The following is a 12,790-nucleotide window of genomic DNA, read 5'->3' on the forward strand; positions in this document are numbered from 1 at the left end:
GGGAGACGGGAGGCGAGGGGTCTGCTGCGGGGCGTCACCGCCTTCGTTTGCCCAAGGCTTCCCTCCGCGACCGTGGGCTTCTCCCTCACGTCCCTGCAGCCGCGGGAGGGGGGTGGGTTTGGGCATCGCGCGCCTTCCAGCCGGACCCGAAGGGGGGCTGAGGCTCGATCCTGCCCTTTCAACCTGCTGCGTTGCGGGATCCGTGCGGTGCGGCCGGGCTGCTCGGTTGGGCCCCGGGGAAGCCCGCGCTGCCCCGGGAAGGTGCTGTTGGCAGGCGGAGGGCGTCTCCACACTCCCCGGGGAGCGAGCTGGCGTCTGCCAACCCGCAGCCTGGAGCTCACGGAACGCAGGGGCTGGAGCTGTGAAAACGGGCACCTCGATGCCCTTCGGCAGCGTGTTTTCTCCCCCCTGCCGTAAAAACTGGGTCCTGGAACAGCCCGTTAAAGCCAGCGAGAAGCCCGGGAGGAAACGAGGGGTGACGCTGGCGGGGAGCCCTTCGGTACCCTGCAGCCCCGGTGCCCGCGGCGGCGGCAGAGCTCCCGCCTGGCGGGGGGCAGCCGCAGCCAAGCCCGGGTCGGGACTGAGCGGCAGCCTGACTGGCGCAGGGAGCAGCGGGGGGCTCCGGAGCAGCCGCCAGCCCCGAGAGGCCGAGCTCGGGGCCGCAGGCCCGGCGACGGGGCCCAGCCGGGGCCGGGGCCGGTGCGAGGCGCAGGCCCCGCCCCCGCCCCGGGAGGCCCCGCCCCGCCACTGGGCGGCCCCGTCGCCACGGCAACCGCGGGCCCCGCCCCGGAGCGGCCGGTCGCACCGCGCCTGCGCGGCCAGAAGCTGCTAGAAGGGAGGAGGGGGGCGTGGCCGGGGCGTGGCCCGCGCGGGCGGGGCGGGCGGCTGGGCGCGCCGGGGGCCGCACGCGGAGGGCGCGCATGCGCGGCGCGCGGCGGCGCGGCGGGTATTTTGCTGCGTCACCAGCGCTGGGCGCCGCCGCTGCCGCGCGCGCGGGGCATTGTGGGAGCGAGGCCGCGCCGAGCCCGAGCGCCGAACCCGCCGCCGGAGCCACGGCCCTGCCCGGCCCCTCGCCGCCCGCCGCCGCCGGTCACCACTACCCGCCGCCCGCAGCCGGACCCGGACCCGGACCCAGAGCCGGGCCCCCACCCAGGAGCGCCAGCCGGAGCCGCCGCCGTTCGCCATGTGAGGCCCGGGGGTGGGGAGCGGCGCGGCCCGGCCGCGGCCGCCGGAGGACGCTGTGCCGGGGCGCCGCCGGGAGCCCGCGCTGGGGCGCGGGGAGCGGGGAGCGGGTCCCGGCGCCGCGTGGTGACCTTGGCCGGCCCCGCCGCCGCGGCGAGGGGGAGCGCGGGGCTTTGGGGCGCTCTCGCCGGCGGGGTCGGCCCCGGCTGCCGCCTGCGCCGGTGGCTCGGGCGGGGGCAGCGCTCGGGGCGGGGCGAGGCGGGCGGCCGGGGCGAGGCGGCTGGAGCCGCGCCGGGTCTGCCCGGTTGTGCCCCGGTCTGGGGCGGAGGGGGCGCGGATCTCCCGCCCGGGGGGTGCGGGACGAGCGGGGCTGAGGCCGCGCGGACCCGCCGGGTCCTTCCCGGGGCGGGGCGGGCCGAGCCGGCGGCCGAGGCCCGGTTCGCCCGGCGCGGGGGCGTTCAGCGTCTCTCGGTTCGGTCGGCGCCGCCGCCCCCCAAGCGGAGGTGGTTGAAACGGCGGCGATTTCCCGGTAAGTGACGCGTGCGGAGCGGCCGGTGCTGCGTCCGTCGGTCCGTGAGCTCCCGCCTCCCCGCGCACAAAACGAATAACGGCGAAGAGGCACCTCCGGAACGCGGGCAGGAGCCGCCTTCGGGACCCCCCCCGCCGCGGGGGGAGCGGGCAGCGGCGGGCGCCAGCCCAGCCCCGGGCCGCGCTGCCCGCCGGAGCCGAGCCCTGCGGGGAGGGACCGGGCGAGCAGCCGCGGTTCTCCGAGCGCGGCTCACGTGTGCCCGGGGCAGGAGCCTGCGCCCCGAAGTGCCTCGTCGCTGCAGGAGGGCCCGTGCCGGGGAGGCCTAATTAGCTGGCTGCGCTGTAATTATATTGAGGCTGCCTCAGTGACCCAAAACCGGCGTGTGCCGTCGGTAACGGAGCTGCAGCAGACATGAACGTGCTCTGGCAACGCACACGGGAGAGGAGCCGAGCGTCGCAGCGTGATGCTTTTGGAGCGAAATCGGCTGTTGGGGGAGGGCGGCCGGTGGCAGCGTCACCCGCCGCGGGTCCGGGTCCCCACGTGTTTGGCCTCAACGGCTGAAGGCGGCAGCGCTTCTCTGAGGCTTTTGTCGTCAGGAGGGCTGGTCTGCGGGCGTCACCGCTCGGTGAAACGGCCGATGCGGCCGGTGGCTTGTTGCCCCCTTGTCCCCGGTGAGGTGTTTGCTGCAGCGCAGCTGCTCTGAAACCCTGAGTCGTGGGGCTGCTTCACCTTAACCTGACTGAAAGCGAGAAGGTTGTAATAAATCAGGTTCATTTAATGTTTGTAGAATACATCATCTTGAAAGCACAGTGCTGCTTCATCCCACTTACAGTTGTCTATAATCTGAAACTAGATTTTTTTTAACTAAAAAAATAAGCCTTTCTGTGGCATATAAATGAAAGCAAAACTAATTATGTAAAACAGATTTCTTGGTGCTGTCTGGGGGTGAAAATCTTGTTCAGCAGATGACACTTGCAGTGTCCTCAAACTGTAGGAATTGTCAGGATGCTTTCCAGGACGGAAAGCTGGCCTCCCAGTAGGTGCAGTCTGTGGAGGGGACAGGAAGCACGAGGACAGGTTTGGAAACTTCTGGAATCGCACCAAGCCACCAACAGTAAGACTCGAGATGCGGCTCCTGAGCTTGGCGTGCGAGAAACTGCTTCTGCACCTGCGGCCGAGCTGGAGACCGGGGCGTCCACGGGGCGTCCTGTGGGCAGCCCAGCGCGGAGCCGTGAGGCTGAGCCTGCGCCTCGCCCAGCAGCGGGAAACTGCTGCCGCGGAGCTTCTGGAACCTGTTTTACAATTCTGTCACGATTGTCCTCCGAATGCGACGCTGGAAGAGACGGGCAGGTGCAGGCGTGCGGTGGCCATGTCGGTTTAGGGAGTCACCGGAACGCGCGGGTGGCAGCAAGCGTCGATTTGGCAGAAGGAATCCTCGCCGAGGGTGGCACACGGGTCACTTGTTCCTGGGCCGTGCGCTGCTCTACGTCTGTCATGGTTTGTTGCTACACAGCACATGGCACGTTTAAATTAACTTATCTGTTTCAAAGATCTCTCAGTCCCGTTAGGACGCGGGGATGGTACATAACCAGAGCACACGCTCGGGTTGACGTAAGGCTGAGGTCCCCTGGGATTAGTTTGGTTGAGCAAGAAGGAGGAAACATTAGACTCTCCGTGTGATGAGGGGCTGTGCTTGGAAGTCCTGGCAGTGTTTCTTGGGGCCTGTAAGAAAACAGAACGTTTTTGGTGGGTGTAGGGGAGCCGTCTCTCTCTGAAGCGCTCGGAGCACGCGGGTGCAGTTGTTCCCCGGGGATCCCTGTGTAGGCAGCAGGACAAACCGGCTGCGACGCCCACCTCGCCCCTGGCTCTGGTTGGCAGCTCCAGCGAATCCTGCGTTACTGGTTTGAATGGTAAGTCCTGACTAAAGCACTTCGCAGGCGGCCAAAGGAAGGCCTCGATCCTCCCTGTGGGAGGAGGAGAGATGTGAAAAACAGATAATGGGAGGTAACTCCAGCACAGCTTTAATTACAGTAGGCGTGCTCAGGGTGGTGAGTACTGAATATCTGGGGAGGCGGCGTACGTTTAGTGTTAGAGACATGAATTATGGTCTGGTAAATTTTCTTTGGTCTCCAGTTCCTCTCTGTAGCTCAGATGCACATGAGTTTCCTTCAGCTGGAGGGCAGTTCAGTACGATTTTGGAAGTGCCGTGCACAGGGCTGTTGGTGCCTCAAACCCCTGATGTTGTCAGAGATACCGAGGTCACGGCCAAGCCAGAGCTGCGGGGCTGAGGAGCGCGCGCGGCGCCCTGGGAAGGCCAGAGATATCTCCACTGACATTGAAAATGCCTGTGCAGCGTTAACGCTGTTCAGCGGGAGCCCCTGCAGCATCGTGAGCGGGGACACTGATTTCTGTTCTGATAACAGCGCCGTTGAGTGAGGTACCAAGTCCCGTGCAGTGGGATTTTGTCTTCCAGTGGTGTGAGAAATGGCTGCTGCGCGGTGCCCAAACGCAGAGGGAACAGAGCAGGCTGCTTCTCATCCTCTTTTTTTCCTCTGAGAGACTTTCATTCCCTATTAGAGGAGGAAAATTGTGTCCAATAAGGAATAAAAAATACTGTAGTAAGAAAATTACTGCTCTGCTGCTCTTGTACTTTGCCTGAATAAGCAGATGCCTGAGCACTTCCTAAAAGTGCTGCTGAAAGGGAAAGCGAGTAACTACTAAATGTGTCACAGTTCGGTATCAAGAATTGAATCAGTTGATGATCAGGTGAGTCAAAATCTGTTCCAAAAGCCTAGCAATGGTCACCTTAACAAATGTGCTGAGGAGTTAGTTACCCTTTTGTCAGGTTACTGTGCTGTAACGCTTAGGGTGCAGTAGAGAGACCAAACACCTCCCCTCGGTGCGTGGAGTGGAAGCCGCTCTGGCACGTCCCGACGGGAACGCTGGCCTCCTCTGTGCTTCCTGCAGTCAGGGCAGTTGCAGTAAACACCCTGGTAAGTGGCCGTGCAGCTGAGAGCGTTTAAAGCCAGTCTGACTCGCAGGTGGGTCTTTGAGGTCTCTGCAGGGCACGAGCTCCGAAATCCCCGCTTGGACCCTGCGCCTCTGGGCGATGCCGACGTGGGAGAGCGCCCGTGGTCCGCGCCTTGGCAGCGGCCGCTCGCGCTGGGTGGCCGTTGGCTGGGACGCAGACGTGCCGTTGTGCGCTTGGCCTGGGTTGCCAGGAGAGTAACTGAAAGCAGAGGGGGGGCCGAGGCGTGCCGAGCCGGGGTGGCTTTCACCAGCCGATCGAGTGTGGGGTGAGCTCTCGCCGTAGAGCTGTGAACACACAAGAGCTGGTCAGGAGTCCTGCTGCATTTTCTGGTGCCCTGGGCAGGCTGTCGCGTCTTGTGGTGCTTGTGGAAAGCCAGAAGGATGCCAGAGGGGGTGGGAGTTAGTCTGTGTGCGTAGAAGGTTGTAGCAAGGAGTCAGAGCGGGGATTCTTCAGCTCTTGTACCTGTAGGGCTTCAGCTGGGTTTGACTCGTAGCAATTTTGTTAAATGGTCTGTTTTTTTAATAGTATCAAGGTCCAAAAAAGTGGGGTTTTCAGTGGTGGTGCTTTGGGGTTTTAACCCTTGGGATGACAAACAGCATCGTCCAGTCTGCCTGTGTAGCTGTTAGAGGGGGCTGTCTGCAGTCTGGAAAGGTTTGTCACCATTTTTATTTGCTGTAACGTTTATTTTGATCTCATAGATTTTGATGGCTCCTTCAAAGAACATCGGCACGAGCTTTTTGGGGGCTTTACGCACTGAATGCGTTGTATCTCTTTTTATTCTTCACATATTTTTTCAGCCTTAAGTGTCTTTTAAAGATGATTAATAATAAGCTAGTAATGCAGCTTTTAAGAACAGGAAGGATTCTTTTAGTTGAACTTCTCTCAATGCAGTAAAAAAAAATCAAACTGCTCAAGTTGTGCATCAGGAGAAACATAAGGAAAGATAATGTTGAGTTTACTGGCCGCGTGGAAGGGTGAGTTTTAAAATTCTTTCAGTATTGGTGAATCAATCAAAACCTGATTTGAACTTGTCTCACACGGTGTGTTCACAGGCAGCCTGCTTCTGCGAAGTGGTACGACCGAAGGGACTACGTCTTTATTGAATTTTGCGTTGAAGACAGTAAAGATGTTAATGTAAATTTTGAAAAATCCAAACTTACGTTCAGGTAAGTCCCGTGGGCCTGCCCCGAGCTGAAGGGCACAGGGGGGGGATCCGAAAGGCTGAGCTGGGGCTGTTCAGATGATGATGTTTTCCTAAAAGTAGCAAGTTCTGTTACTGAAGGTATTTGCTCTGTAAGACCTTTCCTGCTAAACACAAGCATTTTTTTTCTCTTAACAGTTGTCTTGGAGGAAGTGATAACTTTAAACATTTAAACGAAATTGACCTTTTTAATAATATTGATCCAAATGTAAGTATCCTCTTGACTCTCCTCCTACTGTGTTCTTAGTGCTGTATCCTGAAAAATACAGTCAGGCTGCTTCAGTGTGGTGGGCAGGTTCTTCCCTCGACCCTCAGAGCATCCTTGGACTGGGACCCAGGAGGGCATCTCTGGGCGGGATTTTCCAGGACAAAGTTGATTGCTTAAGACAAATGAGTCTCATATGAGCAGTCTTTGAAGTTGTGACGACGATACTAACACGTATTTGCTCTTTTCTTTTTCAGGAGTCAAAGCATAAAAGAACAGACAGATCTATCTTGTGTTGTTTACGAAAAGGAGAATCTGGTCAGGCGTGGCCGAGGTTAACAAAAGAGAGGGCGAAGGTGGGTTTGGGCTCTGGGGTGGCCGGGGTAGTAGTGCCTGTTGCCTGCCCTGGTTTTTAATTTTGTTTAATATTTGGGTCATGTATAATTATGCAGCGGTTAATGGGTCACTTACTGCGCTGCTGATCAGAGCGGCAGTCCTCACTAGCCTTCCTTCTCTGAACAGTAACAGCTTGTTACTTGCCTGTCCTTAATTAACTTCTTGTGTTGGTGCGCAGCTGAACTGGCTCAGTGTGGACTTCAACAACTGGAAAGACTGGGAAGATGACTCAGATGAAGACATGTCCAATTTCGATCGCTTTTCTGAGGTAGGGGACGATGAGTGCTGGGGGTTTGGGTTTCCTTCCGGGCTGTGCGCAGGCGAGCGGGGACTGGCAGCTGCAGAAGAGTCGCCTTCCTCGGGGTTCCTCCTCCTGGTGCTCTCCTGTCGCCAGCTTTAACCCGCGCTCTGGGCTGTTGGCGGGGCAGGGAGACGACTGATTGTGTTTGCTGTCGGGTACAAAGTGGATGTGTGTCCTGTTTTAGGCGCCGGCACTAACCCAGGGCACTGGCTGGTTTGCAAGGCAATTAATGAAATCTCTGTGTGTGCTCACCTTGCAGTCTCTGCAGAGGTGCAGCTCGTGTGTCAGGACAGTGGGTGCCTGTTGGTTATCACAGGTTTAAGCTATTTTTAGATGTTTACAGTGCTCCCCTAGTTGGCGTAGAGAGCGTGGTTGGCTTCACCCCGTAACGTGGCTATTATCTCTCTGCAACAGATGATGAACAACATGGGTGGAGACGATGACGTAGACTTGCCAGAAGTAGATGGGGCAGATGATGTAAGTACCACTCGCAGTCGGTACGTGCGGCGCTGGCGCAGTGCCCGGCGCAGTCATCGCTGCTTGCTGGAGGCGAACTTGTGTCCCCCCTTCAGCACTGTTAGAAGGTGAAACTGCACCAAACCCCGGTGACAAATGATGTCATCTGGCAAAAGTCATCGTCCCCCCCTCCGGCAGTGGTGTGGGGGGCGGTGGTGTCAGTGCTTGCCCCAGGCAGCGTGGTGTCGCCTGCCTCTGCGGTGACCGCTGGCTATTGTGGGTCTGGAGGCTCTGGCCAGCGAGGCCAAACTGAGCTTGTCCTGTGGAACCTGGAGTTCTAGAAACAGCAGCCAACGGAGAGCACGTTTGGCACTCGGCTTTGGAAACGGCAGCTCGCTTGCGGGGTTGGTGGTGGTAGAGGGAGAAGTGCCTTCAAGCACAGTCTGCTCCAGTTGATGTTTCTTCTTCTTTCCAGGACTCACCAGACAGCGATGATGAGAGTAAGTTGGAGTTGTTTGTTCCCCCCCTGTCGAGCGAGAGCCCTGAGCAGAGCAGCAGGTGCTCGGTCCCGTCAGCCTCGCTAAATCCCGGCCGCGAGCTAATGCCGGCGCCTTGTCTGAGCGGCGTGAGACGAGCTAATCTAGTGAAAGCCATTCCCCACGAGAACGAAATACCAGTTTGACCTTCCCCGCCAGCTGTAGCCCTGGGGAGGCTTTGGCTTTAAGGGCAGCAGGGAGGTGCGTGGGGCGTCGGTGTCTGTGGTGCTGGCTCTACACGAGTGACTCCTGCGCTTGCAGCAGCGGTTCTGTAAAGATCTTCCTTGTGGAGAACCAGCTCTGTGCTTGGCTGGGGTCAGAGGCCTGAAGCTGCCCTGTGGCCTTGATCAACGGCCAGATCTTGCTTGTGTCCCTTGTGATGTCAGTGGGCTCCTGGTACTTTTTAAAAAAATGGAACAACAGGAAAAACCCACCCACTAATCTAACGCTCTTCTCTTTCTCTAGAAATGCCGGATCTGGAGTAAGGAAAACTGTCGTCTTCAGGGTTTGGGGAAAGAACTTCATCACAACATTTCATAATTGAGATAAGAATTCCTGAGTTGATAGCCCTAAAGGGAGATCCTGCATCCTTTAACCCATTTTCAGTCCATTTTAAATGGCTTCACTGATGGTAGGTGTGTACCGTTGCACGGGGCGGTCCTAAGCCACGAGAGGCAATAACGTTATGCATGAACCGTTTTCCAGACTTCCAAAACCCAACCAACCCAATTGAGGTGTAGGCAATTGACACAGAGCAGTCGCAGCAAAGGTTACAGAGCCTCCTTGCCTCGGAGCAGATGTCATTACAACGGGAGAACCCTGAATTGGCACCGAGCCCTAAATGAGCATTTTTTTCCCCCTCTGCGGCCTGAAATTTTGTACGTCTGTACCGGGAACAAAACACGGACGTTGTCATTGGCTCACAAAATTCAGCAGAACCTCTGTGCTGGCTTCAGGTCCCTCCTGCTAAAGTTTGTAGTGAAAAGGAAACCAATTTCTCCCCCTTTGGTGTGGGATGGCGGGTGGGGGGTGGCTGGAGCCCGGCCCCGTTACCCCGTTACATCTCCTGGGGCACGCGGGGCTCTGCCTTGTGGCTTTGTCAGTCTGAGCGTTGAGACCAAACGGTGTTTGCACTGTGGGGAGGGGCGCGACTGGACCGCGGGGCGCGGGCGGCTTCTGACCGGGCTGAAAAACCTCAATTTCTGTTCAGAGCAGCGGGGATTTTTTTAATGTCTACATTCTTTCTAATAAACTGTTGAAGACTCCCTGGCTCTCCTTCCGCCTGGGCCCTGTCCCTTCATCTGCCGGTAGCGCGGAGCGGGGGGGGGCACTGGGGCCACGGGGGGGCCTGGTGGGGCGGCGGGAAGCGCTATGGCCCCGGGGGGGGCACTCGGGTCCGGGGGCCTGGCGGGGGGGCCGCGGCCTGGTCCCGCGGTCACGGCGCCCGCCCCAAGGACAAGCGCGGGACACGTGCGCCGCTACTTCCGGCGCCCTCCGGCCGCGGCCCGCCCCTTCCCGACAACTTCACCCAATCAATTCGTAGTGTTCTTTGACGGATAGAGCTGCAGTCCAATGGCGCAGGCGGAAAGCGAGCGCCCAGACAAGTCCGGCCAATGGGAGAGCGAATGCGGCCGGTGCGGCTCAGCGCGTCGGCCAATGAGAGCGCGCGGCGGCGATGACGCGCTCGGCGGGCCCGCCTCCCGGGGGCCGCGAGGGGCGGGCGGGGCGCGGGGCTCATTCGGCGCCGCCATGTTGGGGCTCGCGGGTCGGTGCGGGGCCGCCGCCGCCGCCGCCGTCCGGCCGCTGCTGCGCCGCGGGGCCGGGCCGGGCCGCGACCTCCTGCCGCTGCTGCTCAGCCGCGGGGCCGGCCCGGCCGCCGCCGCTGGGGCGCGTGAGTGCGGGGCGGCCGCGGGGTCACCTTGGGGCCTGCGCAGGCCCGTTACCGGGGCGCCGTTATTGGGGTGGGGCGGGACGGGCTGTGCCCGCGCTCGGGGCGAGGGGGGTGGGCCGGGACACCGGGCGCGGGGGGAGCAGCGGCCCTTGGCGGGGGAGCGGGGGGTGCCGGGGGTCCCGGGCAGAGCGGGGGGGTCCCGGGAGCACCGGGGGGGTGCGGGCGGTCCCGGGCACACCCCGGGGAGTGCAGGGGAGCTCGGAGCTACCCGCTCCCCGGCCGACCTTGACTCGTCCCTCCCCTCTTCCCCCCCAGGACGGGACTATGCGGCGCAGGCGGCCCCCGCCGCCAAGGCCGGCGCCACCACCGGGCGCATCGTGGCCGTCATCGGCGCCGTGGTGGACGTGCAGTTCGACGAGGGGCTGCCGCCCATCCTGAACGCGCTGGAGGTGCAGGGCAGGGAGACCCGACTGGTGCTGGAGGTGGCTCAGCACCTGGGTGAGCACCCGCCGCGGGGGGCCGGGGGCGCCTCCCGTGATGATCCGTCTCGATGACTTTCGTTCTCCTGAGCTCGCTGAAGCCACGGACTCGATCTGAGGAGGAGGAAAATGGCTGCCGGGGGCTCTGGGCTGCGGTTTGGGCTCGGGTTTTCTCTGTGCGGTTTTGTCCCTGGGTCCTGCTGCTCCTCTTGGTCCTGGGCTCTTCCCTTGGCAGGACCTGGGGAAGCCACCAGCAGCCGTCCCCAGGGTCAGCTCGAGGGCGCTGCTGTGACGCTGTCCTTGGGCCCTTGGCAGGGGAGAACACCGTGCGCACCATCGCCATGGACGGGACAGAAGGCCTGGTGAGAGGACAGAAGGTGCTGGACTCCGGCGCGCCCATCCGCATCCCCGTCGGCCCCGAGACCCTGGGCAGGATCATGAACGTCATCGGGGAACCCATCGATGAGAGGGGCCCCATCACGACGAAACAGTGAGTGACGCTCCGGGCTGGGAGACGAGCGTGGCGCGGGGTCCGGGGTGTCGGACACGTCTGTGATCGGGGATGCGGCACGTCCCTGCTGCGCTGGGGTTCTCCTGGCTGCACCCTGGCCAAGGGTCTCGGTCCGGCCGCTCAGCCCCGTTCCTCCCCGCCTCCTGCTCCAGGTTTGCTGCTATCCACGCCGAAGCCCCCGAGTTCGTGGAGATGAGCGTTGAGCAGGAGATCCTGGTGACGGGGATCAAGGTGGTGGATCTGCTGGCTCCCTACGCCAAGGGCGGCAAGATCGGTACGCTGCCGCCGGAGGAACGGGGGTGTGTGGGGAGGGGGCACCCTGCCAGCCCCGCCGGGGCTCGGGGCCGGTCCCTCTGCGGCGGTTTCCTTCGCTGATGAGCGACCGTTTGACTTTCGTTCTTCTGAGCTCGCTGAAGCAGCGGTTATTGATCTGAGGAGGAAGGGGGTGAAGGGAGGCCGGGGGCAGCCGCAGCGGCTCGGGGTCGAGCGGGGCTCCTGTTCCCTCGCAGGTTTGTTTGGAGGCGCCGGCGTCGGCAAGACGGTGCTGATCATGGAGCTGATCAACAACGTGGCCAAAGCCCACGGCGGTTACTCGGTGTTCGCCGGCGTGGGGGAGCGAACCCGCGAGGGCAACGACTTGTACCACGAGATGATCGAGTCTGGGGTCATCAACCTGAAAGACACCACGTCCAAGGTGTGAGGGGGCCGGGGGGGGCGCGGGCGGCAGCGCGGCACCGTGCCAACACCGCGTCCTGCCCGCAGGTCGCCCTGGTCTACGGGCAGATGAACGAGCCCCCGGGCGCCCGTGCCAGAGTGGCTCTGACGGGGCTGACGGTGGCCGAGTACTTCAGGGACCAGGAGGGCCAGGACGTGCTGCTCTTCATCGACAACATCTTCCGCTTCACCCAGGCGGGCTCCGAGGTCTGTGCTCCGGGGGCTGAGCGCGGCGCTGGCCGGGCCGGGCCCTGCGGGGGCCACCTGGCCCCTCGCGGCCTCTCACGGGCCCTGTTCCCTCGCAGGTGTCGGCCCTGCTGGGGAGGATCCCCTCCGCCGTGGGCTACCAGCCCACGCTGGCCACCGACATGGGCACCATGCAGGAGAGGATCACCACCACGCGCAAGGGCTCCATCACCTCGGTGCAGGTGAGGGCAGGGCCGGCCCCGCCGTGCCGGGGGTGCCACGGTGCCAGCCACAGCGCCCGCCCCGGGCCCACCGTCCCCTCCCGCCTCCCCAGGCCATCTACGTGCCGGCCGACGACTTGACCGACCCTGCCCCTGCCACCACCTTCGCCCACCTGGACGCCACCACGGTGCTGTCCCGCGCCATCGCCGAGCTGGGCATCTACCCGGCCGTGGACCCGCTGGACTCCACCTCCCGCATCATGGACCCCAACATTGTGGGCCCCGAGCACTACGACGTGGCCCGGGGGGTGCAGAAGATCCTGCAGGTGAGGGGGCCGGGGCAGCCCCCGCGGGGGTGCTGGGGGGGGCGGGAAGCCCGGTGCTGGCCGCTCACCCCCCGTCCCTGCCGCCAGGACTACAAGTCCCTGCAGGACATCATCGCCATCCTGGGCATGGACGAGCTCTCGGAGGAGGACAAGCTGACGGTGGCCCGGGCTCGCAAGATCCAGCGCTTCTTGTCGCAGCCCTTCCAGGTGGCCGAGGTCTTCACCGGCCACATGGGCAAGCTGGTGCCGCTGAAGGAGACCATCAAGGGCTTCAAGCAGATCCTGGCAGGTGAGACGGCCCCCGGGGGGGCTGCGGGCTGGGCAGGGGGCAGCTGGGGGCCCGGGGGAGCTGGGGGGGCCCAGGGGCTCCCCGCTCCCCCCGCTGAGGCGGCCTCTCCCCCCAGGTGAGTACGACCAGCTCCCGGAGCAGGCCTTCTACATGGTGGGGCCCATCGAGGAGGCGGTGGCCAAGGCGGAGAAGCTGGTCGAAGAGCACGCGTGAGGGGGTCCCGCTGCGGCCCCCCGCTGCCCCCCGGCTCCGCCTGGGGCCGGACCCCCCGTATTTAACGTTTCCAATAAAACATCAGTGAAAACCGTCCTGGGGCCCCGTGTGCTGAGGGGTGGG

At 62.4% G+C, this 12,790-nt stretch overlaps 2 protein-coding genes and 2 non-coding genes across 4 annotated transcripts; all 4 read left to right on the top strand.

Annotated features, from left to right (window-relative positions):
- Window positions 1-1,101: 1,101 nt before the first annotated feature.
- Window positions 1,102-9,102, top strand: PTGES3 (prostaglandin E synthase 3). Its single transcript, XM_068410443.1, has 8 exons — window positions 1,102-1,185; window positions 5,795-5,908; window positions 6,082-6,151; window positions 6,406-6,504; window positions 6,723-6,812; window positions 7,260-7,322; window positions 7,777-7,801; window positions 8,303-9,102. Coding segments are annotated over exons 1-8 (483 nt in total). The 5' UTR covers window positions 1,102-1,183; the 3' UTR covers window positions 8,323-9,102.
- A 454-nt stretch (window positions 9,103-9,556) lies between these two features.
- On the top strand, window positions 9,557-12,762 carry ATP5F1B (ATP synthase F1 subunit beta). The gene is made up of 10 exons (XM_068410782.1): window positions 9,557-9,728; window positions 10,044-10,226; window positions 10,523-10,697; window positions 10,871-10,992; window positions 11,228-11,412; window positions 11,481-11,639; window positions 11,738-11,860; window positions 11,953-12,165; window positions 12,253-12,454; window positions 12,570-12,762. Exons 1-10 carry the CDS (start codon window positions 9,587-9,589, stop codon window positions 12,665-12,667), a joined length of 1,602 nt encoding a protein of 533 aa, XP_068266883.1. The 5' UTR covers window positions 9,557-9,586; the 3' UTR covers window positions 12,668-12,762.
- On the top strand, window positions 10,257-10,330 carry LOC137669078 (small nucleolar RNA SNORD59). Its single transcript, XR_011049043.1, has one exon. It is a non-coding gene; the product is annotated as a small nucleolar RNA SNORD59 (small nucleolar RNA).
- On the top strand, window positions 11,084-11,157 carry LOC137669077 (small nucleolar RNA SNORD59). The gene has a single exon (XR_011049042.1). It is a non-coding gene; the product is annotated as a small nucleolar RNA SNORD59 (small nucleolar RNA).
- Window positions 12,763-12,790: the final 28 nt, after the last annotated feature.

The sequence above is a fragment of the Nyctibius grandis genome, chromosome 11 (assembly GCF_013368605.1).
Source record: "Nyctibius grandis isolate bNycGra1 chromosome 11, bNycGra1.pri, whole genome shotgun sequence".
NCBI lineage: Eukaryota > Metazoa > Chordata > Aves > Nyctibiiformes > Nyctibiidae > Nyctibius > Nyctibius grandis.

Coding starts and splice junctions, on each gene's coding strand:
- PTGES3 (XM_068410443.1), top strand. Junction 5,909..6,081: donor AAATCCAAACTTACGTTCAG/GTAAGTCCCGTG, acceptor TTCTCTTAACAG/TTGTCTTGGAGGAAGTGATA. Junction 6,813..7,259: donor ATTTCGATCGCTTTTCTGAG/GTAGGGGACGAT, acceptor TCTCTGCAACAG/ATGATGAACAACATGGGTGG.
- ATP5F1B (XM_068410782.1), top strand. CDS start 9,587: ATGTTGGGGCTCGCGGGTCGGTGCGGGGCCGCCGCCGCCGCCGCCGTC. Junction 9,729..10,043: donor GGCCGCCGCCGCTGGGGCGC/GTGAGTGCGGGG, acceptor CTTCCCCCCCAG/GACGGGACTATGCGGCGCAG. Junction 10,993..11,227: donor CGCCAAGGGCGGCAAGATCG/GTACGCTGCCGC, acceptor GTTCCCTCGCAG/GTTTGTTTGGAGGCGCCGGC.